Source organism: Bactrocera dorsalis, chromosome 5 (assembly GCF_023373825.1).
Source record: "Bactrocera dorsalis isolate Fly_Bdor chromosome 5, ASM2337382v1, whole genome shotgun sequence".
Taxonomy (NCBI): domain Eukaryota; kingdom Metazoa; phylum Arthropoda; class Insecta; order Diptera; family Tephritidae; genus Bactrocera; species Bactrocera dorsalis.
Window position 1 is genome coordinate 70409629 of NC_064307.1, and position 23925 is coordinate 70433553.

General features: G+C 35.4%; 7 protein-coding genes across 13 annotated transcripts; 4 read left to right on the forward strand and 3 right to left on the reverse strand.

Moving 5' to 3' along the window:
- The first annotated feature begins 252 nt into the window (after positions 1-252).
- LOC105227197 (solute carrier family 22 member 3) lies at positions 253-3448 on the forward strand. The gene is made up of 6 exons (XM_011206424.4): positions 253-1040; positions 1120-1378; positions 1439-1542; positions 1996-2765; positions 2841-3022; positions 3075-3448. Exons 1-6 carry the CDS (start codon positions 811-813, stop codon positions 3246-3248), a joined length of 1719 nt encoding a protein of 572 aa, XP_011204726.2. The 5' UTR covers positions 253-810; the 3' UTR covers positions 3249-3448.
- A 369-nt stretch (positions 3449-3817) lies between these two features.
- LOC105227196 (vacuolar protein sorting-associated protein 26C) lies at positions 3818-5287 on the reverse strand. Its single transcript, XM_011206423.4, has 4 exons — positions 5140-5287; positions 4529-5074; positions 4245-4467; positions 3818-4181 (listed from the first exon to the last, which is right to left on the reverse strand). The coding sequence occupies exons 1-4, from the start codon at positions 5197-5199 to the stop codon at positions 4075-4077; spliced, it is 936 nt and encodes a 311-aa protein (XP_011204725.2). The 5' UTR covers positions 5200-5287; the 3' UTR covers positions 3818-4074.
- Positions 5288-5724: 437 nt separating this feature from the next.
- On the forward strand, positions 5725-7195 carry LOC105227195 (peroxisomal membrane protein PEX16). The gene is made up of 2 exons (XM_011206422.4): positions 5725-5976; positions 6030-7195. Exons 1-2 carry the CDS (start codon positions 5865-5867, stop codon positions 7025-7027), a joined length of 1110 nt encoding a protein of 369 aa, XP_011204724.2. The 5' UTR covers positions 5725-5864; the 3' UTR covers positions 7028-7195.
- Positions 7196-7313: 118 nt separating this feature from the next.
- LOC105227194 (serine/threonine-protein kinase PITSLRE) lies at positions 7314-15541 on the reverse strand. Of its 5 annotated transcripts, none has more exons than XM_029550592.2 (4): positions 15086-15471; positions 13889-14463; positions 8654-11525; positions 7316-8586 (listed from the first exon to the last, which is right to left on the reverse strand). In XM_029550592.2, the coding sequence occupies exons 3-4, from the start codon at positions 11291-11293 to the stop codon at positions 8038-8040; spliced, it is 3189 nt and encodes a 1062-aa protein (XP_029406452.2). In that variant the 5' UTR covers positions 11294-11525; positions 13889-14463; positions 15086-15471; the 3' UTR covers positions 7316-8037. The 5 variants fall into 5 exon arrangements, with proteins under 5 accessions (XP_011204723.2, XP_029406450.2, XP_029406452.2 ...); XM_029550591.2 differs by having other exon boundaries at positions 13742-14463; XM_011206421.4 differs by lacking the exon at positions 13889-14463 and having other exon boundaries at positions 7314-8586; positions 15086-15541.
- Positions 15542-15571: 30 nt separating this feature from the next.
- On the forward strand, positions 15572-16647 carry LOC105227192 (distal membrane-arm assembly complex protein 2). The gene has a single exon (XM_011206419.4). It carries the CDS (start codon positions 15718-15720, stop codon positions 16573-16575), a length of 858 nt encoding a protein of 285 aa, XP_011204721.2. The 5' UTR covers positions 15572-15717; the 3' UTR covers positions 16576-16647.
- On the reverse strand, positions 16588-17157 carry LOC105227193 (coiled-coil-helix-coiled-coil-helix domain-containing protein 7). The gene is made up of 2 exons (XM_011206420.4): positions 16842-17157; positions 16588-16787 (listed from the first exon to the last, which is right to left on the reverse strand). Exons 1-2 carry the CDS (start codon positions 16983-16985, stop codon positions 16674-16676), a joined length of 258 nt encoding a protein of 85 aa, XP_011204722.1. The 5' UTR covers positions 16986-17157; the 3' UTR covers positions 16588-16673.
- A 154-nt stretch (positions 17158-17311) lies between these two features.
- Positions 17312-23738, forward strand: LOC105227191 (phosphatidylserine synthase). Of its 3 annotated transcripts, none has more exons than XM_019990645.3 (8): positions 17312-17665; positions 17771-18271; positions 21088-21346; positions 21413-21865; positions 21933-22045; positions 22123-22333; positions 22401-22494; positions 23242-23738. In XM_019990645.3, exons 2-8 carry the CDS (start codon positions 17988-17990, stop codon positions 23292-23294), a joined length of 1467 nt encoding a protein of 488 aa, XP_019846204.2. In that variant the 5' UTR covers positions 17312-17665; positions 17771-17987; the 3' UTR covers positions 23295-23738. The 3 variants fall into 3 exon arrangements, with proteins under 3 accessions (XP_019846204.2, XP_011204719.2, XP_011204720.2); XM_011206417.4 differs by having other exon boundaries at positions 17312-17650; XM_011206418.4 differs by lacking the exons at positions 17312-17665; positions 17771-18271 and adding an exon at positions 18427-19068.
- The last annotated feature ends 187 nt before the right edge of the window (positions 23739-23925 follow it).

Genomic DNA, 23925 nt, shown 5'->3' on the forward strand with positions numbered 1-23925 from the left:
TAGTGATAACAAGAAGGCTATAAACAACTATAACCGCCAATTTGAGAGCATAGATTATACGCACATATGATATATGTAAATAAGAGGAATATACGCTCTCTGTGGCATAAGCGAGGTGCTCGCTCTGAACACCCAGCAAGCATTTATTAGGCAATTTGTGAAATTTGGAAATTTTTTTTATATAGAGCTTATATGGGTTTCCTCGAGCAAAAACGAAAGATTTAAAAAGATTTTGTGAACTATTCAAGGGAAATATTCAAACTCGACTACGACTCGGACCGATTGCGTCAGTAGAACATAATTTATTAAGTTTGCCACGAAATGGCAATCCACCCGGATGACCCATATTCGTCTGTTTGTCCATCCGTCCGTCTGTATATATGCGAACAAGTCCATCAGTTTTTGAGATATCGAGCTGAAATTTTCCACACGTCGTTTTCTTCGCCAGAAACTGTTAATTTGTCGGAATCTTTAATATCGGACTACTATAGGTTGTTTTCAGCTGCTAACGTTTACTTTAAGCTTCTAATGCTCGCTGGGTTATTCTCAAGCCATTAACGCAATACGTCGATCTCGCCAGCGCAATCAACAAGGCTACGTGAGGCACCGTGATATTAACAATGCCGTCTACCAACTCTTTATTCGTCTGGGGAACATCGCGCTACTCGGTTGCTTCGGCGCGCGTTTGTCGTCTGAATTTGGAAAATTTCGTTAAAATCAAAATAACCAAATAACACGCCGATCGGAAAAATCGTCTTAGTTAAAAGGAAAGAAATAATACTTTGATCACGGCGTTGTCAAAGAGCGAACATGACAACTGACAGTGGTGCAATAAACAATGCGGCGTCTGCGACGGTTGCCAATGAAAATGCAGACTCCAACAAAGTTGACAGTGACTGCACGTTGGATGGCATTTTGGCGCGTATTGGGCAATTCGGTCGTTTTCAGCTCTTCAACTATGTGCTACTGTGCATACCGATGATTTTCAATGCCTTCTTCTCCATCTCGTATGTGTTTACGGCGAGTACGGTAGTGCACAGGTGGGTGAAGACAATTTCGTTGTGTTACATAAAAAACATTATATAAATGAAATATATAACAATAAATCTGTATGTGCAGATGTAACGTGACGCAGTGTGACAGCGCGTGGAGCGCCTACGATGAACCATGGCTTAACTTCACCATACCCATGAAGGGCTCCAGCTATGATCAGTGCACGCGCTATGTGTCTAACGGTAATGCGGAACTTACATCCACGAATTATCATGCACAGCCCTCGAGTGAGTTCTGCGCGCCGGCATATTTCAGTCAAAGTGTTACGGAGAAATGTGGAAACGATTTCAAGTTTCGCGATACTGAATATACGATATCGAATGAGGTAATAATGTGCGACAAAGCATTCGGGCTTACTTTTTACAAATATAAATATATATTACAGTTTTCCATCTTTTGCTCGAGCATATGGATGCTGACCTTGGTTGGTACGGTGAATAATATTGGACAGTTTGTGGGCATACCGTTGGGTGGATTTTTTGCAGATCGGTAAGTAAAACTGCTAAAGGCATGCATTAAAAGAGTAAAGATTGTTGTTGTAGCCGCAGAAATCTGTCGAGTTGACCGGGTCCGTTCCGGTTACGTAGACCCGACTGTCGTGCGAACGGAAAAGACTGGAGGTGCTTAACTGTAGTTTGGAACTCCAACAAATCTTTTGACTCTTTAACTCTGGTTAAAAATATTTAACAAGTTCATGGTTTCAGTAGCTCGGTAGTATGATGCATTCAAGTACAGTTTATTTTATATATATTTTATTGTTTATAGTTGCTAATATATCAGCTATAAATACGTTATGGATATGTGATAAGTCTAGAGTGCAAACGATTATCTCTTTTTTAAAAAAGCGAAAGCATATAAAAATAAACTAGACAGACATGTGTTAACATGGAAAATATTTTGATTACAATTTAATCTATATTTTTTGCTTTTTATCGGTTTTAGTTTTGGTCGTCGCACAATGCTCGCCGTCGGTGGTTTCCTCAGCGCTATTATGGGTATACTGCGCTCGATATCCACCAACTACTACATGTTCATAGCTTTCGAATTTATCGACATGGCTGTTGGTAGCACACTCTTTCCCACGGCATTTCTGCTAGCCATCGAATTGGTGGGACCCAAGAGACGCGTGGCCGCCGCTACCATTATAACCATTTTCTATTCGCTAGGCGAGGCGCTGTTGGGTGTTTTAGCGCAACAATTCCAGAATTGGCGTGATTTATTGCGCGTGCTCTACACGCCAGCGCTCTTACTGATAGTCTTCCTTTTCGTGCTGCCGGAAAGTGTACGCTGGCTGCTGAGTCAGGGTCGAGAGGAGGATGCTACACGCTTGTTGAAACGTGCTGCACGCATAAATAAACGTGAAATACCAAAAAATGATCTGAAAGCTTTGGTAGCGGAAAACCAGGCGAAGCTGGCGCAGGCGCACGAAAGCCACTATCCGATAGTGAAAGCGTTGAAGCTATTTCGTTGGCGTATTTTGAATTGTTGCTTCTGTTGGTTTACGCACACTTTGGTTGCGTTGGGCCTGAGTCTTACCTCGGTCACGCTGGGCGGTAACAAGTATACAAATTTCCAATTGAATGGCTTGGTACAAGTACCCGGCTTAATTTTGCCGCTATTGATTATGGATCGCATTGGGCGTCGCTACTCGCTGTGTGGCTCTATGTTGGTATGTGCGCTTTGTATGGGCATTACAGCGTTGGTGGGAGGAAGTATGCTCGTCATAAATATGCTTTGAGTGCTTTTAAAGTTCAAAAAATTTTTTGCTCTTTTTTTTTGCTTTATAGATCATGAGGTTACCGAGTTGGTGCTCTTTTTAGTTGGCAAATTTGCTATTACATGCAGTTTCCAGATCTTATACTTTTTCACTTCGGAAATATTCCCTACAAATGTACGCAACAGTTTGCTGTCATTTTGCTCTATGATTGGACGCATCGGATCGATGCTGGCTCCACAAGCACCACTTTTGGTAAGAATTGAACTATACATTTAAAAATTTATTGTATTTTAAATGTTTTCAGGCCAATTACTATGAGTATGCGCCGCAAATACTCTTTGCTAGCTTTGCATTAATTAGCGGTACATTAACGCTGCTCTTCCCTGAAACAACTGATAAAGTCTTACCAACAACGCTACAAGATGCCGAGCAATTGAATGATAAAAAACGTCAAAATAAGGCAAATATTGTTGAATGAGTTAGATTGCGCGTTGGAGTGAAGTGTTTTGCGAGTTGTAAAAAATATAACAATTACACTTAGAAAATTTTGTTAAAATATTCTATAATATTTAACACATTTACTTGTATACTTAATTTAAATGTGTGTTAATGTATATTTTTGTATGTGTAGAAATATGTTATAAGTCAGTAGTGTAATATAAAAACTGGTATATAAAATTGTTTTCGTTAATAAATATATCGTCACCTGAAATGCAAAATAACGTAACAACATTTTCGGAAATTTAAAGTGGCATGAATGAAACACGAAATAAAATGGAACATGAGTGAAACAAAATTTTAATATTGGTTAAAACTGGTTTATATCTGACCGCAGAACCTGAAAATGTTGAACATATGTAATATTATGTATGTAATTTGAAGTAGTGAAGCGTAATCAATAAGACACTCAATTTCGAATTTTTTGATGATACGTTATTTTGCATTTCAGGTGACGATATGTAGTGTATAATGATAGCGTGAAACTAGGAGGAGGACTTACCTAGTGGTCTTGAGACAAACTTACGCATCCATTTTAAGCTTGAAATAAATATGGAATGTTTTTTTTTATAAATTTTAATGATAATTTGGATATATTATTGCAGTTTTGGCGTCTTGCTACTTCTGGCAGGCCGTTTAATTGAATATTAGTTTTGTTAGTTGATATTTGGATATACTTAGTTTATTATAATTGCTTCTTTTACGTTCCTATATGCTTGTATACATATATGTATTTTTTTCATTATTGATATTATTTGCATTGGGAATGCATGAAAATGCGTAGTTATTATATTTTAAACATTAGTTCAACTCAATTTATCACACTGTTGCGCTGTGCGTTTTAAGACGATTTGAAAATTTTCTGTAACTACGTAGTCATCCTTAAAAATTACCAGCAGATTCAATTCAAACTCTAAACATAAAAAATCAATTTAAATTAGAAACTTTAAGTCATTTGTGTACGCAGCAAATTTACCTATTTTAAAGTTCTTTGTAATCAATGTTGGACATGTGAACAAACGTGGTAGAATCATGTAGATAGGTATTTCGAGCTTAGGGCAAATGTTACCGTCTGCAATTTGTATGGTTTGAATTTCTGTGGCATCTTTCGAATATCCCTCCGTGCAGCCACATGTCTCCACACGCAGTAATTGCAATTCAATTGACTTTATAGCCACTTCAGTGTGTTGAACTGTTAACTGTAAAGAAAAATTACATGTATTAGCATTACTTTATAAATATTTGCATATAAACACACACCTGTCCAGTCACCGGCCGTGTTACACAACATTCGGTCTGATCTAGTTTACCTGTGATCAGAAATCGTGGTAAATTTATACGTTCCTTAGCAGACTTTTGTAATGTCTCTGGGCTTATACTGAAATTCACCTCACTCGATGTCAGCGTTTTCGTGTCTAACACAATTGGTTTATTTTGTATGCAAAACTGTTGTATTTTCTGTAAAGATTTTGCCAAAAAGCTACGTTTCACGTCACAACGTAGCAGGTAGTTAATGTTGATAAATACTCCATGATATGTTTCATAAAGCACACGCGGTTCTTTGTTACACACTAAGGGGATCTCGAAATGAAACTCCGAGTTTCCTGCAGACAATTTACCGGGCGCAGCCAATTCGAGTGTTGTATTGAATAGTGTTATTGGTTTTACAGAATTGTAGAAAGCTTCAAAAACACCGACGTTTTTTGTACTTAGCTGTAAATTGACTATACCTTCTAGTGTAAGTTGGATGCCTTCGTGTTTAGCTTCCGTGTTGCAATTGAAATGCACGCAACCCTTTAGTAATTCCTGAAATGTATAAAATTGAAACCTTTTATGTTTTTACCCAAAATGTGTGCTTTTTATATACTTACGCCTTCATAATATATTTTATTTTCTTTATTTAAACGTATTTCGAAATTAATTGCACTCATTGCTGTAACTTATTTTACTTATGCATTCAGGAAATACATAAATTTCGCGCAAAATGCATACAACAGCTGTTTTTATGAATAGGGGCATTATTTACCTAGGCCCTCAAACTGTTTAAATTTTGCAAAATAACAGAATTCTAAAAAAATGTGTGCTTTAGTACTTTTCGGAAGAAATAATTAAAAAAAAAAAACAAGTATTTTTTATATATAATTTAATTTTTAACATCCAAAGCAAAGTGAATTTTTGATTTCGAGAAATACGATGTTTTTCTATTAAAACAAAGAAAATATTCTTTTTAAAAGCACGCGCCTAACATATTCGTAAAGTAGAACTAAAAACGAGTATTTTAAGACATTTCCCGTTAAAATTTGTGCACGTTTTCGGAAAAGCCGCTCTCCTGAACATTTACCATTTTATTAAATGAAATAAAAGTTACTTACAACCTGCATTTAATATTTGAAAAAAACGATAGATAATTTCGATTTCTTGATTACTAGCTCACATACCAATTATCGCCATGTATCGATTTCCCAATCATCTTGGAATGGTCTTTGATTTTTTGTTATTTTCCCAATAGTCGGATCAAAGTGCTTTTCTTTTAATCCAGTTGCAGATTAGATTAACAGCTTAAAAATTGCATAAATTCGTTGCATATACATATATTATGGAGAATTTGAAGACGATGTTAAAATCATACGAAAAATGGGTGGCTGCGAACCCAGAAACAGTCTGCGACGTTGAGACTACCACAAAATGGATATCTTATTTCATTGCTGGTAAGCTTATTTTCAATTCCATATAATTTCCCAATATAATTATTTATTTATAGGGCGTATTTCGGATTCAAACGTGGTTTCCGAGCTCGTGTATACTTTATCCAATATACTGGTACTGTATAATGACCGTATCATCGACAAATCGCAACAAAGCAAATTGATATCCGATTTGCAACCTGTGAACCTCGAAGCAAGTACTAGTGCCTTTGCGCAACGCAACAACAAAAAGGCAAAGTATATTTACCGACTAAAGGTCATGCTGACCACATTGGAATATTGTGAAGTTTTCATCGAAATATCGGCTAAACGAATTTTCGGGAATAAAGGCAAATGGTTATTCATTACGTTGGTGCAATTTGCTAAAGCGGCAGGCCGTTTCTACATACTAAAACATTCGACACAAAAAATTATCACAACACCTACACTCCCCGCACTTAATCGACGTGCAATTATAAAGAAACAAAAGAATGCGCTGAAAAATGGTTTAATAATTGAAGAGTCGATCGAAAAAAATGGAAAATTGAACTCAAATGGATTTGGCGAAAGCAGTTCTATATTCCAATTGAAACGTTCCGGACGTGTGATACGTAAAGTAGAAGGAGCGCCACCAATACAATATCGCGATTTCAAATTGGCAGAGGAGCAAAAATTAGAAAATGGTAGCAATTCGGTGAATTTCCGTTTGGTACAAGCAGAATATCTGTATATAGCCAAGCCGTTAATACACTTAGCCACAATGGGTTTGTTTGGTGAAAAACGTTGGAAACAATATGTCGTTTCACTGGCATTGGATTTGGCCAGCATACGTATGTATCACCAGCATCGACAACAGATGAGCAAAGAACAGAAATTGGAGCTATCACGTCGTTGCATCAACTTAGTGCTATATTTGGTGCGTTCACCTTTTTATGAACGTATCACACAATCACGCCTGGATCGAATGCTAGGCTTTGTGGCCGACAATGTGCCACTGATTAAAATGATTGCAGGACCATTACGTGAATATTTGCCCTACTGGCAGGGCACTTATTTCTACTTATGGTCAACGTAAAAATTATATATATTGGATATATTTTCGATTTATGTCTTACAAACCTAGTATTGACTTAAAATGCATATATTTTATTTAAACGTGGAGAGTATTTAGTTAGGGAACGATCATAAATGCTATTATGTAGTAGTTAAGAAATAAAGCTAATCCTTTTGTAAAAGCAACGTATTTATGTAGCCAGTCTTTCAGTTAATATAAAAAACAATTATAGTTAGTCGTACAACTTCGTGGTTTTTACCCTTCTAGCGACTTAAATAGTGTCACACATATAAATCCGACGGCAGTAAGAAAAATATTTACCTCACTCTGATATTGAAATAAGAACATTTTTTTGTTTGTATTTTACTTTTCTTGCAAAATTATATGCTTGTATTTCTCTTATAGGTCTTTTTCCAGCATAGGCTTTTTCCATTCTTATAAACATTCATTTTTACATTCGGTTTTCTGCAGTTAAGTGTTTATTACATCTAGAACATTGTTATATTACTCAAAAAATGCTTATATCTATCCAACTATTGTTCTATTTTTTATGATTATTATGTTTGCCTGACTCAATCTGCCTCGTGTAAACCTTTAGGTATAAACCTGCCGCCAACTATAATGCATGTATGTAATTTGTACAATTTCAACGATAAATTTTTATCTAAAATTATTTAGATGTTATTATTAACAGTTTCTAAAATTACCAGTGTTTTGTATTAAGCTCTCAAGGATTCTCTTTGTTTTGTTGGTAAAATCGTTTGGTTGAACTTCTTTAGTGATAATTGCATATTCAAATGATTTAAGTGACGGTTTTAACAATTTTTCTGGACTGTAGCTTACGAGCTATACATAGATATATGTTTATTAATAAGAATTGTATTTAACGAAAAATGATAAATCTGGATCTTATGCTCGTAATTAACTAGAACGGTTAATTAATGACTAATATATATTGTAAAAGCAATAGTACTGTTAAACACATTCACACTCAAATATCAGTTAACAAATAGTGCGTGGCAAAGTGTTTATTAAAATTTTAAATTGAATCCCGGGCCCATGGCCAGTTGACGCTGATCAATGCCTGCATTTAGCACAAAACCAGTATTCGCAGCAGTTTTCTTATTACCTGTTATAATGCCAGATATTACCTTACTATTGCTATTGGCAACACCGGCTGCATTGCTTCCACCACTACTGCCCACAAGTATTTCGTCTCGACCCAATTGTTTAAACTGTGAACCGCCAGAGGGTGGTTTGGGCGAGGAGGCGAGCGCTTTGCGCGCACCCAGTTCACTTTTCGCCGGCCATGTAGGAAACATAGATGGATCGATGGGCAGAGGCAGTTCATTGAAGTAGCTGTGTTTAAGCGCCGCTTCAGCGGTCAGTCTTTTCTTGGGATCATAGGTGAGAAGACCCTGTAGCAAGTCAATGCCTAAGTCGGTGGTTTTGTCGGCGAAACGCTTACGTAAATTTGAAACAGGATAGTCGGCGAATTGGGAATTCTGACTTAACATATTCTTAACAATTGGCAAATCCTTATAACCGGGCCAAATTCGTTCGTTTGGTGTGCCGAGTTCCTGCAAAAAGAAAAGCAAATAATTAGTATCACATAAGGCGTTGAAATAGCTTTTGATATAATTTTACCTTGAAAATTTTGTTAAGCTCATCTGTCTCCGTTTTGCCGGGAAATAGTGGCCCCATTTGTAGAAATTCGCCAAAAATGCAACCCACCGACCAGACGTCGATGGGCGTTGAATATTCCAGTGTGCCGAGCAATAGCTCCGGTGCTCTATACCATAGGGTAACAACCAGTGAGGTGTAATGTTTCAATGGTGAACCATATTCTCGAGCCAAACCGAAATCGCCTACTTTTAGCACACCCTTGTGCGATAGCAACAAATTAGAGGTCTTTAAATCGCGATGTAATATCCAGTTGTCATGTAAATGGCCAACCGCTCGCAATAATTGCTGCACCAGACACTTGACTTCGCCGGGAAGGAAGAATTGCTTACGCGCCTTCATCGTCTCCATCAACGATTTCAAGTCGTGTTCCACATAATCCATAACAATGAAAATCTTATCCATATTGGAGCCAACAACTATTTCGCGAACCGTCACTATGTTTGGATGCTGACCTTTTAGTAAAGTATTAATTTCGCGTAAAGATGTTATGGGAAAGCCTTCCTTTTCCTTCTCCATTTTTAATCGTTTTAAAGCAACTATCTCGTTGGTACGTTTATCCTTGGCGCGGTATACCACACCGTATGTGCCCTCCTCAATGCGGTTGAGACATTGGAATTCTTCGACAGAGCGACAACCCTGTATACCTGGAAAATAGTCTGGCAGTGGTGCACCTTTGTCATCGCGTGCTGGCGAGTCGTCTCGGCTACCACCTTCTACACGACGCTTGTTACCAGCAGTAGCTTCTGCCTCCGATTTATGCGCCGACTTCATATCGCGCTCTTCTGAACGTGAGCGTGAACGTGTTCGTGACTTTGAACGCGAGCGCGAACCTGATGAATGGGAAGGTGAGCGCGAGCGTGAGGACACTGACCGTGAATCGAAATGCGAATCTGAACGAGAACGAGTACGAGAACGTGATCGTGAATGTGTTGTGCGGTGTCGTGAAGAATCACGTGAACCTGAATGCGAACGCGAACGTGAATGTGTGCTCTTTCTGCGAGGTGAGTGTGAACGAGAGCGTGAAACTGAACGTGAGTGGGAGATTGAATGGGCGGAATGAGAACGCGAACGTGATAAACGTTGATCGCCATCTTCATCATCGTTTTCTATGTGCTTTTTGGATTTTTTCTTTTTGTGCTTTTTTGTGCGATGTTGACGACGTGGCGATTTCGAAAGCTCACCTATAGAAAGTGGACTTTCGGGTAGATCTAGGTCATCTTCATCTTCCTCATCATTGTCATCGTCGTCAGTGTTATCGTCATTATCAACACCATTGTTACGCATCCGATGGTTATGATGCCTTTTACTCCTTTTCCTCTTCTCTGTTTTGCTATGTTTACGGTGTCGTTTTTCGTGTCGCTCTTTAGCAGCTTCTACCTCAGAATGGCTTTCGCTGTCACTTTCACTATCACCACTGCCACTGTCCGTTTCCATATCCTCGCTATCATCCTCGTCCGCCTCATCGTCTTCGTCATCACTGTCCAATGCCTCGCCCTCCTCCTCTTCGTCACTACGCTGCTTTGAAGCTGTAGTTTTCTTTGATCGTTTAACTTTTATAACCACCTCGGCCAGCTCATCCTGCTTCTTACGTTTCATAACGTTGAGCCCAGCAGTAACGGACGCTGCCACAGCGCTTGGACTAAGTGCATTTCTAGCACGACGGCGTGCTTCCAATTCCTCACGTGCTTTTTCTTTGCGTTTTTCCTTCTCACGTTCCACAGCTAGTATTTTTTCCCGTCGTGACAATACCTCCGGATCATCAGGAGTTTTGCGCTTTTCTGTGCGTTCGACGCGTTCCGTCGACACAACCGTCTCCACCTGCACGATTTCACGCTCTTTGTTGCGCCGTTTATGTTTGCGGCGTTGGCGGTGCGCTTCACCTTCTTCTACACCTGCACCCTCCACTTCAGCCACCTCCGGACTGTCCAGCACCTCAATTACGGATTCTCTAATTTTTTCGCGTTTCTGCCGATAACGTTCACCATCACTGTACCGTTGTCGCTGCACTGTTGTCGTGGTCTCATAACTTTCCGTTAGCTCGATCATATCGCCGCCACTGCCTTTTACATATTTATGCCTTTTACTAAGCAACCGTGAACGCAAATCCTGTTCAATGCTTTCCGACTCGTTCTGCGCTTCGTAGTTATATTTGCGTCGCTCACGTTGCACCTCATAGTTGACATCATTGTACTCAACATGTGTATGCTTGCCACCACCACCGTATGGTTGTTGCTGTTGGTGGCGATTGTTATAATAATCCAGACCGCCATGATGGTACCCGCCGCCACCTGAACCGCGTTCATAGTAATCCGGTCTTTGTCGCTGCATATGTGAGTGCTGATATTGTTGATGATAAACAGCGCCACCACCGCCTCCACCACTATTTCGTCGCACCTCATTGTTGTGTGGTTCATATTGCTTTGCATAACGGCGCTCGCTGTTCGACATCATATCTCTGTTAATAACATCGTCACGCTCATAACCGCTGCTACCGCGTTGATGATAACGCAACATCTCCTCGCGATCCTCGCCGCCACGTCGGTGGTCGCGACCTCGCTCCATATCGCCTGGACGTGGACCTCCGCCGCGGTCGTTGCGCATGTCACGCTCTCGGCCATGTGGTTCCCGTGTGTCGTAATCGCGTGAATCACGTTCCCTTTCACCGCGTTCGCGGCCACTTCCTCGTTCGCGCTCGCCGCGATGTTTCTTCTCTTTGGAATGTTTTTTCTCTTTGGACGACTTGTCCTTGCGTCGCGAGCCTGTGGAGTCGCGCGAGTGCAGCACGTTCGCTTGTGGTGGTTTAATGTCCAAGGAATCCGCATCTTCGTCACCGCTAATTAATTTTAATTATGATGAAAATATGAAATAAAATCGGTAAAACTTGGGAAGAGAATAGATATTTGTGTTTGATTGTGATAATTCAGTTTTTTTTTTATCATAATTGTTACTATAAAATTAGGGCATTAAATTTTGCAAAGTAATAAAAACAAATGATGTATGCATGTGAGTGATGAAAATTTTAGTGATATTTGTTAGTTAAAGATATTGATGTTTGCCAGCGCTGAAGCATGCTTCCAGCCATCGCCTTGCCATTTGACAATATGTACTCTATTCATGTTCGCTGCTTTGTGGCCTGGTTAGTGTACATACCGCTCAAGTTTCGTGCGGAGTCCAGTGTGCAAGTTCAAAAAGAATATCTTTGGCGCTTTGCAATGGCCAGTCGAAACACATTAACTCAATATTTTTTTTGGTTTTTTTTTTAAGATAATAGTTTGTAAATCTAGTATTTTTTAACTTACATCCGTAAAAAATCAAAGAAAATCTTTTATCGCCTCGATGTCAATTTACTTTTTTGGCTTGGTCTGCTTGAGATTGTTTTAGGGAGCTTGCTATATTTTCGGGGAGCAGAGCAAAGTAAAAATATTCAAGATCAAAGTGTAGTAATGATTTCTTTAGAAAAGTTGAAGTTTGTGCTTAATGCTATGTTATTACTACATAAATGCTTAAAGCGAAATATTTCATAAAAAATAATAAAAAGACATATTCGACTACTAATCAAGGTGTGTTTCATAGATACAAATGTGTATGAAGTACAGAAGAATTGTATAAGATAAAATCGTTGTAATTTATTTAAATATTTGACTGCTCATTTTCGTTTGTTAGTATTTCATACGATTATACTAGGAAGATACAATCAAAATTCGAGTACTCAGAAATTAAACAATCGAAATTTCTACGTAGTGATGGTGAATACCCTGTTGTTGTCTGTATACATATGGGTGAGTGTTTTTGGTGTTGTAATATAAGTTATCTGTTAGGCAGTTACTACGAAAGTTGAGATTCATTGCAGAGAAAAGTTCAGAAAACAGTGGTAGGAGGAATGCCTAATATATTTTTCCTCAGCTTAGAGGATTGTTCTTCGACTGATGACTTTTGAATGGTCAAATAATTTGTGCGAAAACCGCCAATTTCACTAGTATAACGCGGGCAATGCCATACGCTATCCAAGTTACAATGTATTAAGAAATATTTCCAAAAATATTAAAAAACAATTTTTAGATTTAATAGAAATTTAATAACGGTTTTAGGGTAAATATACATTGGTTCGTTAGTGGCCTAAATTGTTATTTTAAGTAAAACAGTTTTCTAGGTTAGATTAGGTTACGCTGGCTGGACAGCCAGCCATACATAGACAGATGGAGGTTTATTAATAAGAGCTGAACTTTACGCCGTGGAGGGCAACTCAAGTTTAGACAGTTTTCTAACAAATACTAAATCACATTAGATAAAATTGAGCAATTGCAGATTAATGTAAACGGAATTTTATGTTAATTTTTATATGAACGGAAATTAATTTCTATATATTTCGAATTTGTAAACTAATCGGTCATTTTTAACACATATACATACATATGTATTTGCTAAAATAATTCCATTGTATTTATAAAATGCTAGGAATAACACAATAAGAAATATGAAACGCACCTCAAGTAGTGTCCCATCACGTTAGATTTCATAGGCAAGTATAGTCTGTATACATATACAGCATTTCTCAACATTTCGGTATCTATGGCATCCACTTAATTTAAGTAAAATGACTAATTAAAGATCATACAGATACGTATGCACATGCACAGCTTTTTACGCGTACCTATGCTTTGCATATTTGTCGTTTTCTTCATACGTATTTACAATAAGTAGCTGTTGTATACTTACACAAGCACGTCATCTATCCTTAAAAATAGAGTAACATACATAAGTACGTTGATCGTATTAAATATTTCTACTTAATATGAAGTACTCACTTACACTCACCTTGAATTATTTTTTTTTTACCTTGCGAAGCCCATTAAACAATTCAGTCAAGCAATGTGTCCAAGGCATACCAAAAGTAAATCGACATCAGCAGCTTATACCTAGGAACTCAATTTATATTTGGAAGAAAAATTGAAAGTAGAAATATTTCTTTTGTTGTATAGAGAAAAGAAATAAATACTGAAAAATGTTGCGTTAAATGTAAATACACTTTTTAACAAAAAATAAATTTACCAAACCAACAAGTCTGTTGTCCAGCTCAAATTTGTCGTACTCTACATATTTTTGGTGTGCAGTGCGGGAGCGCAAAGTGAGAAGAGTTGTACGACTCGTAGCCAGAGTAACAATAGTAATATCTGCCTATTCGTCTGTCACACCCACCTGCATAGACGTCAACAATATAGCTAGTAGAATGCACTCCACTCAACTAGTGGGCTTTTCAGCATTTGCGTATTACAAGCAGGCGGTCAGCTGGCTAAACACAGTATGTTACATTGTTGATAATTATACATATGTGTATATATATTTATTTATTCTCGCCAAACTCCCGGCTTAACAGGCAATAGGAATGTGATAAAGTGGACTTTCTTCCTGTTACAGTCGTTTCAACATCATCTTTTGAGCCTTATTGCATTACCGACGATCATGCGCGCGCACCATCGCTGTCTGGAGAAAATACGACGTAACGCGTAGGGTATATGTATATCAAGCTGCTATGCAAACATTTCACATTTCGTTTCGACTAATGTGCATCAAACTTTTTCAATTATTTTTGCACCGATTACGCGAAATTCAGAGTTCATGTTAACTTTTTTATGATTTTTTTTTTTGAGGTATTTTGGGTGTAATTTATTTTACATTTTTGTTTATATTTTATATTATTGTTTTTTGATTTAATGTGAATAGATGGTGGCCATCGCGCGCATCGTTCTTTGGACATGTACACACTTTTTGGCCTATTTGCAATGAAAAAACTTGAGTAAATTAAAAAGTACTTAATAAAGTGGTATTATGTTTAGACCTAATGGGCTGGAGAGTGGATATATGGTAATTACTCGAGGTTAATGATTTTGATTAGGAAAGGCATAAGGTAGGCTGAAAATGTTGGTAAGTTTATGAAAGGGAGTTAGGGTAGGGTTGAGAATGTATTTTTCGTATATAAAAACATTACAAAACTAAGCAATTATATGAGAATTTTATTCATGACTGAATAAAACCTTTCAAATGTACATTTATGATTAATGGTGGCACTATATTTGCTTAATTTTGTAATGAAAGCTGCGCCATGCTATACACATTTATTTTAATTACAAATGCAAAATTTTATACGTGCTTTTACACTTTCAATAATTTCCTAAAATTCACAATTCAACAATCTTCAAAAAAGTAATGCGTAAATATTATTCCATGGAAATTTGTTTTCAGTGCCCTTCAACCCATAGATTCTACATGTATGACTGTGACTGAAGACACGAGTTATACACACAATGTGATTTCCCTTTTACTCTCCCCACACTAAATACATACATTGATTGGGCAAACAATTTTCCATGGTTTTTCAAGACATAAAATACACACCTTAATCCAAAATGATCATTGCCAGGACTTTGTAATTGTCCGTCTTCACTGCCAGACATAATGCAAAATCTGGTAAATTATCAGATGAATGTAATCAGCAAAATTATATTTGCTGAAGTCTGCCAATTACTGTCGTTCTTTTGTCTCGGATTTGGTTCGTCCTTCACACGACAGACAAGCCAAGTGCTAACTTATTTGCTCGATGTTTTATTTCACAAAATTCAGCCGATTTACAACGTTTTACAACCGTATATATATAAAAATCGATGAAATAAACACATTGAGGAAGATTGCAGATATTTTGGTGCAATTAGAGTTTATATATTAAGTAATATTTCAGTTTTTACAGCATTACTAAATTTACACTCTGCACCAATTTAGAAAATATTCTGGAGAAAAACTAGAGAAACGTTTGTCAACGTCGTGTGAAGAGAAGAAAGAAAAAATGGCGTATTTCCAATGAGACCAAGTTTGTTTGATGTGAATTTCAGTGCTACCACTTTGACATAAAGAATCAGCATGTAAAACATCTGTTGTCAAAATGTTGATTATAGAAAAATTATTAAAACGGCATTATAAGTTTGTGGAGTTCACAAATATAATGCAGTTTAGTTATATTTGAATAAAATAAAATGTTTCGACATATTATAACTACTACGAATCGACCAACTTACATAACCAATGCTGCATTACGGTTAAAGCATTTTTCTTCACAGCCTAATACACCTCAAGAAAGTAAGAAAAGTTCTACCTTGGACCGTATAATGGGAGAAATAAAAGCCGATAAGGAAAGACTGCAATGGCGGAAACCAATTGGGGAAAGACCCGGTGATTGGAATAGTAAACTAAAAGCTTTTGAAGATTCAGAACAAACTTCCGATTATATCATTATGATGCAGAAACCGATTAACCTAAGCCCAAGCGCCTTAAAGGAATGGTGGCGAAAACGCAATGAACGTGTTGAAAAACATATGCAAAAGTATGTTCAGGAGCGACATGAAATACTAGGTCCCGAACTAGCTGCTGCACATTTCATTTTATATCGCGGTGGTGCAGTAAAATTCTTACATGAACGTGGCTGGATGCGAGCAAACGAAGATGGAGAATTCAATTTGCCAAATAAATACCACCCGGCCTACAAAGTCGAGGGGCTTCGATGTGATAACATGACTCTATATTATGAAGGAATAGAGAATTTACGTAATTTACAAGAAATGAAATTTCTGTCATTTCATAATGTGCACACATTTGATGATTGGTGTTTAGATCGTGTATCTAGTTCTGGGTTTCCAAAATTGGAAGTTTTAGATATGTCAAATACGAGTTGCACGGTAAATGGCCTTTCGTGTTTATACCGCATACCAACTTTGAAACTGTTAATTGTCAACGACCCAAAAGAAACGTTGGAGTTTGAATTAGCATGTTCCATGTTGCAAGAAGTTATACCAAATTTAAAAATTGTCGATGCAGCATCAATACATGATTTATAGCCAACAAAACTGTTATTGTTTTAAAATTGTATATTAAAAATTATATATAAAAGTAACAACATCTTCAAACAATTCTTTTTTTTATTGTTTTGATTTCTCTAGTTTTTTGGTGGTTTGGACTTCATATATTCTGACTTGATATCTTCACGCTCCTCTACAGGGGGTAAGTAGGGCACAACTCCTTTTGATCGACGGTCAGAACGGACTTTATTCTGAAAAATATTTGCAATTAATTTAAATTTTTTGGACCTTTAATTCATAAATACCCAAAAATCCTTGCAGTTGTTATAATTGGCGAAATATACTTCACATTTATCTCTGTCGTAGTTGTATTTACTGAGGCACTTATAAGATAGTTCCTGTTCACGTAAACAAGGGTTGTCACGTTCGGCATTTGGATTTCGCGGCATTTTTAGGTATTATAGTTGTTAAAATGCCAACTGTTATATAAATTTAAGCATATTTTTTCGTAAGCGTATGATACTCAATGTTTAGAATGAGTTAAGAAAGGAACACAAAAATTACGAATGTCAGAATAATAAACAGAATTTAAAGCAATGAATTTGAACAATGTTGTTATATCATTTATAAAACTATTTATAAGAAGATGGCCCTAGTCGCTAAAGCTGATACTTTTATGGTTGTTAAGGTTTAATTTTATTATCCCTTTCATTAATAATAATAATAATAATAATAAGAAAAACCTCATTTCAATAGAAATTTCCATTGGTATGCTATAAACAAATCATGCCTGGTCAGTACTTTTAGCTAATTTAACTAATCAAAATAACATCATTTTGTAGTCATGGTCTAGTTTTTAGCTCGCGTAGTAAAGTACACTTTATACAACACTGCTTCAATAAATTTATTGTTCTCTTTTTTCTTGTGTTTCAAGCGAATTCGTTTTTTATAATTATAGGATTTCGCCTCGATACTGTCAAAATTTTAGAATCAGCAAGTGATAATTCTTGTGATAGTATTAATAAGTGATAACTTCATCTTTTTTCTCAATGTGCGACGGAGACACATGCTCATTTCCTCAAAAACTAGCGTAGTCTACAGTTGATGCTTGTTGGTGTGTTAAAAAGTGGTGATAAGATATCAGATGTTTTCATTCAAAATTTTCAATGAAAACTATTCATTTATATGTGCCTATTCTGAAAAGAGTTCACTAATTTTTTGTACAATTTTTCAGAAACTAAAGTTCTATCATATGATATACATACGTTGGTGTTATTACTGAACGTTTCGTGTGACAAGGGGCGCGCATTGCGCAACTCCAAGCAAAATTCAACAGTGACAGCTGGGTGGTGTGATAATCGGTGGTAATTGTATGGAGATTGTGAAAGTACACGTAAATCTTAAAAGTTGAAAGGAAATTTTCAAACAGTAATATCGCAATATAAAAAAATATGAAGAAACGAATGGGTGGTTCGGACGGCAACAGTTCGGCCGATGAAAGTGGCGCTGAATCTCAAAGTGCAACCAATAGCAATGTTGCCTCCGCAAAATCATCAAAACCACGTAATTCCTCGTCCATTTCAAAAGATAAAGGACTAGACGAATACGCCGAGACGTTCGTCATTGTAAATGAACGGCCAGTGGACGACATTTCGCTTGATTTCTTTTATAAACCACATACAATAACACTATTTGCAATATCGGTACTATGTATGATGTTCTTTGCCTATGTCAGGTGAGTGCAAAAACATAATTATAAATATATATTAGAAATGTGAGCAAAGTTTGCTAGTGGCTGAAACAAAAATAAAATCACAACTAATTGTATGAAAGATATGTACGCAACTGCTATATCCTTTTCTTACAATACCACATAACTTACTACCATATATACTTATACTAGAAATACTAATTCCATCAATTATTGTTATTATACTCTGATGACATTCTGTTTTGTTGCAATCCTTATTATGCATTTTGACTTTATATTTATTTATTTTTACCGCTCCCTGCTTATTACACATTAGCTGATGGTCCGAAGTAAGTTATATTATATATTGCACCAAAAATGTACGTTTTCATATGTATATACCTTGACTTATTGCCTTTCACTGCCTGTCAGCAAGGTGAATGTATTTCTACATACACATACATACATACACTCCTCCTTCAACATCATAGAACAGTGTTTAACTATTCTAGGCGGAACAAAACGTGCTTCCGAAAAATTAATCAAAATTAAAAGAGAAAAAGCTCAAGTAAATTTTTTTGAAATGTCTATAAAATTATTAGCCGGTAAATTTTGACTTACATTAATTCTAAAACGCAGCTATTGATGGTGCAATTAAAGTTTTGTTACAACTTGAAGAAAGCAAAAGTGGATATAAAGTGATCCAAAAAATGCATTTGTAATGTCAAAAAATTCACTATTGCAAAGTGTGGCGAAATCAATACAGGATATGCAACAACAATTTAAAGGACAATTCCACAATCTATTAAACAAGTTCCCTCCCTATCAGTCCAAATGGATGCGTAAGTTTTGTAAAATTCATTACACATTGCTTTATTCCATAAGAAATATGATAAAGTAACTTCGATAGCATAACACTTAAATATGTACAAATATATTGCATTTTTTGTGGTATTTCTGTAAACACGGATGGCAATTTAATAATCTTGTAAAAATGTATAGTTGTATTGATTAAACAAAAACGAAAGCCGTTAGAATTTTTATGTGCTGATTATGAATCGGATGTCAACTTTTCTTTGTTGAAATTGGATGGTGAATTGACAACTTAATTATAGCATGCGCAAAAATAAGTTTATTTTTCTTCTTCTCAAATGAAATCGTCGCGAACTATACCTCACGTGTTTGTTTTTTTATATTTTTGTGATTATTTTTTATTTATACTTTAATGGGTCACACGTGCCATCATGTCAGTTCAGCAATCGAAGTACGTTAGAATTTTCTTCAATGAAAAGTGGGAACATTTACATCCAATGGTGGTTTGGGAATTTAATAGATGTGTGTAAAATTAATATATGTATATTTATATAATATGTATTTAGTTTTTGGTATATTTTATGTTTTAATCAGTTTTTTTTTTATAAATTAAGTAATAGTTAATTTTTTTGGGGAAAATCGGGATATAAGTATGTATAATTTATTATAAACTATTTTAATTTTAAAAAAGTATGCTTATATTTTTATTATTTGAAATTATTATTATGTATGTACATATGTACATATGTATATATTAATCGTCAGCTTATCTATTACTATACAGGAAAATTTAAAAATTCGAGCTTTAAAAAATATTCAATCAAGAACATTGAACGTCATAAAAATTTGACCGTTTTTGTGGAGGTTGCTGACCTCCAAAACAAAACACTTTACTAGTTTCAAAAATGTTGATTAGAGCAGAGCAAACAAATAGATACGGATCTTCTCGCAAGTATTGAGTCTCAGTAATTCACATCTACACACTTTTTAACCTTTTTCCATTTGCGGCCAAGTTAGCCATGTAATATAAATAGTAATTTTTTATGTACGCTAAATGATCTGGCTCGATGCCAATATTTAATTACCGTAGATATTATAATACTTATATTTGTATATGTACATATACATATGTATATTGTTAACATTGATTTACTTATAAATATATATTTATGTATATAGTATATAATCACACGTGAGCGAAATTCTTGAAAATATGTTTGGGCATTACTTATGTTTGTAGATACATATGTGCCTAAAATAATTTCCTGATTGGATCAGATTTCCGCTCAGCAACTAGATATATAATATATACAATTAAACTTATTAAGAAAAAATAATACATTAAAAATATTAAAAAAAAAAATGAAATAAATAAAAATTATAGTTAAATACTTACTCTAAGATAAAGAAAGTTTTACTTTCGTTAACATCTTTTTTAAATATTAATTCCCTATAATAAATTCTAACGCTGGATTTATGCTACTGACAGTAAAAAGATCAAACAATCAAAATTGACACGGTTATCAGTGGTATGATTATTAATTCACTTATATTCTATGAAATGACTAAGTACTCTACACACATTTATTTAAATTATGTTTGTAACATAAAATAAATTGTAAAATATAGTTTGAAATATATTTTTTTTATTAATTACTTCCACATGTTTTACTCCTTTGTTGAGCATCCTACGTCATAACTCGAAAAACAATAAATATTGAATATTTTGTTGATTTTATATGGCTACAGTAGGTTAAAAGTCATATTAACTGATAACAAACTATTGTAAACAATAATAGTAGAAATGCAAGCACTCGTTTCAGTCAAATTGCTTGGTTGTTTGACATACTTCCTACAATGATTGGACTAAATTTCTAGGGCTTGTATAATTGGTTTTTTTAAGCTTGTTACCACAGGTGCTTTGATCAAAGACGAGCAATAACAAACCCAAGATTCCTTAATTTTCCTAGTCTCTAATTGTAAATTGTATTTTATGTAATCTTTCCTCTAATATAATAAACAAATTTAAATATATTCTTATTTTTCAGAAATGAAACAAATATTGAGGATAACATTTGGGCTGGTATCCTATGTGCGGTGTTCTTCTTCTTAATCATATCGTTATTGGCGTTCCCGAACGGTCCATTCACCCGTCCACATCCGGCAGTATGGCGTATTATATTCGGCTGTTCCGTGTTATATCTGCTAATGCTACAATTTTTCATGTTCCAAAATTACAAAACGATCATGAATATATTCTATTGGCTGGATCCGAAATTGGAACATTTCCACATCAATATGGAAAAGGTTTGTGCACCATATAAAACCAAGAGGCAAATACCATAATTAATTAAAATTTACTATATTTTTTAGGAATATGGTGCCAATTGCTCAGATTTGAGCTTTGATCGCATATACAGCACAATCGACGTATTCGCGTGGGGGCACTTTCTCGGTTGGGCCTTTAAGGCTGTGCTCATACGCCACGCTGGCATTTTGTGGGCCATCTCAGTTATGTGGGAGATAACAGAAATCACTTTCGCGCATTTGCTGCCAAATTTCGTTGAGTGTTGGTGGGATGCGCTCATCTTGGACGTGCTCATTTGCAATGGCCTTGGCATTTGGGTCGGGTTGAGAATTTGCAAAGCGCTTGAAATGCGCGAATATAAATGGGCGAGCATTAAGGATATCTCAACAACTACGGGTAAACTTAAGCGTGTTGTCTTGCAATTCACACCGGAAAGTTTCACATCTATACGATGGCTGGATCCAAAATCGACAGCGATGCGTTTTGCAGCTGTATGCCAGCTGGTTATATTTTGGCAGGTATTTTCGTTTGCACATTTGTTTCGTCGTACAAATTTGTAGTAAAAGTTTTCAAAATAATTTATAGGTGACTGAACTGAATACATTCTTCCTTAAGCACATATTTGAAATGCCACCAGATCATTACCTTGTCGTTGGACGTCTGGTATTCATTGGTCTCGTCGTAGCGCCCTCAGTGAGGTAAGCATTCACTGCTAGTTTATAAAAATTTCTTTGCATTGTTTAATGTTTCGTGTTGACTTCATTTATTTTTCTAGGCAATACTACACCTACGTGACGGACACGCGTTGCAAGCGTGTTGGCACCCAATGTTGGGTGTATGGCGCTATTATGGTGTCAGAAGCAATACTTTGCCTGAAGAATGGCAAAGAACTGTTCGAACGTACACAAGGCATTAATATTGTCTTGTGGCTAATTACACAAGTTATCTTATCCGTGGCCTTTGTTTACGGTTGCATGTTGTGGCATGTGAGTTTGACCTTTCTAACGTGCGCTTATATATTCATTATTATTATTATTTTTTTTATTATTTTAGCGTGCGCAAGACAAGTATAATAAGTCAACAGAATCACCGAGCAAAAAGGGCAAAGCACAAAATGCTGATAATTCGCCGAAGCACGAACAAAAAGGTGAGTTATTAGTATTAATATTTATTTGCTATTTTGATTCAGCAATATTAAGCGCTTGATTGTGTTGCAATGTAATAAATTTCACTTCTCTTCGTTGACTTTTGTTAATTTTATTTTAAGCCCATAATACTATTTTATTATTAGTGTTACCAGACTATGTTATTATAATTGCAAAATTTCGTCTGAATTATTGTTTTTTCTTATTTTTTATATATGTGTGTACCTTTGCAGCTACATTTAATAATTTCGTTATTGTTCCATTGCACTACGCTCCTTCTCATCTAATACCATATGTATTTTAGTATATGTTAACATTTAAACTTTTCTCTTACTCACCAATTCGCTGCTTTTTTGTGTCTACGTACAGATCACAACCAATTTTTGCACCTATTAAAGTTCACCTTATATCTACTACGTGAGCCAAGTCTCGATGAAGACTTAGACGACATTAAAATAAAAATTGTATAATCATAATTAATTAAAATAGAAATTTATGGAGTTATCTTGCTCTAAATTTAGCTGCTTTTTACGTTCGAATTTCGGTTTGATAAAAGATTTCCATACTTCAGTGTTTATGAAATTATATTTGCTACTTTTATATGTATGGAGAACTACAAATTAGTGTCTAAGCATAAAATATTTGTATTATCTTTCTTAAAACCATATTTTATATTTTGCTATAATTTCGCTTTGTCCAACCTTTATTTGATTTATGTTAATTTGATCTTATTTTCTTCTATTTTATAGGCAAGAAATCACCAAAAAAATCTCCAAAACGCAACGTGCAGAAAGTTGAATAAAATTTAAAACTGAAATCTAAACAGAGACAAAAACTTAAATATAAAAAGAAACACCAAAAACAAATTTGTTCATAAAATACGACTTCGCTTCCCTGTATAGCAAAATGTATGCGTTAATACATTAGTAAAGAAAAGAAACATGAAATCCGAATTGTTCACGCAAATATTAGTCTTTTTTAAGTGCGTCCAGTATACAAACTCATAATTTTTGCGTTTTTTTCATTTTTGAATTACCAAGCTGGGAAGCAATAATATACATACAATGCACGCAAATGGATGTCTGTACTCATAAAAGTAATTGTAAATCACCTAAAAGCAAGATGACAAAAAGTTTGTTTGGAAAAAACTATATTAAAGTCGGTATTGACACAATGAATGCAAAAAAAAATCGAAAAAATGTAAACTAAAAATAATTTAAATGTAAGATAGGTATATATACATATATCTATATATAAAATAAAAAAAAAAAATAAAAAAAAATCATAATTTTGTAAATTAAAGTTTGAACTGAGCTGAAGGAAGTATATATACATATATATAACTATATATATATATAATTGAAATGAAGTTTAAAGGGGCGCTTAATAATTAGCGTAAAGCTTAAGGCATACTTAAAATATGTAAAAGCAAG

Coding starts and splice junctions, on each gene's coding strand:
- LOC105227196 (XM_011206423.4), bottom strand. CDS start 5,199: ATGAGTGCAATTAATTTCGAAATACGTTTAAATAAAGAAAATAAAATA. Junction 5,075..5,139: donor ATAAAATATATTATGAAGGC/GTAAGTATATAA, acceptor TATACATTTCAG/GAATTACTAAAGGGTTGCGT. Junction 4,182..4,244: donor TACAAAGAACTTTAAAATAG/GTAAATTTGCTG, acceptor TTTTATGTTTAG/AGTTTGAATTGAATCTGCTG.
- LOC105227192 (XM_011206419.4), top strand. CDS start 15,718: ATGTTTCGACATATTATAACTACTACGAATCGACCAACTTACATAACC.
- LOC105227191 (XM_019990645.3), top strand. CDS start 17,988: ATGAAGAAACGAATGGGTGGTTCGGACGGCAACAGTTCGGCCGATGAA. Junction 21,866..21,932: donor AGCTGGTTATATTTTGGCAG/GTATTTTCGTTT, acceptor AATAATTTATAG/GTGACTGAACTGAATACATT. Junction 22,046..22,122: donor GTCGTAGCGCCCTCAGTGAG/GTAAGCATTCAC, acceptor TTATTTTTCTAG/GCAATACTACACCTACGTGA.
- LOC105227194 (XM_029550590.2), bottom strand. CDS start 13,251: ATGTTGAGAAATGCTGTATATGTATACAGACTATACTTGCCTATGAAA. Junction 11,526..13,177: donor GTGATGGGACACTACTTGAG/GTGCGTTTCATA, acceptor AAAATTAATTAG/CGGTGACGAAGATGCGGATT. Junction 8,587..8,653: donor AGCTTAACAAAATTTTCAAG/GTAAAATTATAT, acceptor TTCTTTTTGCAG/GAACTCGGCACACCAAACGA.
- LOC105227195 (XM_011206422.4), top strand. CDS start 5,865: ATGGAGAATTTGAAGACGATGTTAAAATCATACGAAAAATGGGTGGCT. Junction 5,977..6,029: donor GATATCTTATTTCATTGCTG/GTAAGCTTATTT, acceptor ATTTATTTATAG/GGCGTATTTCGGATTCAAAC.
- LOC105227197 (XM_011206424.4), top strand. CDS start 811: ATGACAACTGACAGTGGTGCAATAAACAATGCGGCGTCTGCGACGGTT. Junction 1,041..1,119: donor GCGAGTACGGTAGTGCACAG/GTGGGTGAAGAC, acceptor CTGTATGTGCAG/ATGTAACGTGACGCAGTGTG. Junction 3,023..3,074: donor CTCCACAAGCACCACTTTTG/GTAAGAATTGAA, acceptor AAATGTTTTCAG/GCCAATTACTATGAGTATGC.
- LOC105227193 (XM_011206420.4), bottom strand. CDS start 16,985: ATGCCGCGAAATCCAAATGCCGAACGTGACAACCCTTGTTTACGTGAA. Junction 16,788..16,841: donor ACAACTGCAAGGATTTTTGG/GTATTTATGAAT, acceptor AATATTTTTCAG/AATAAAGTCCGTTCTGACCG.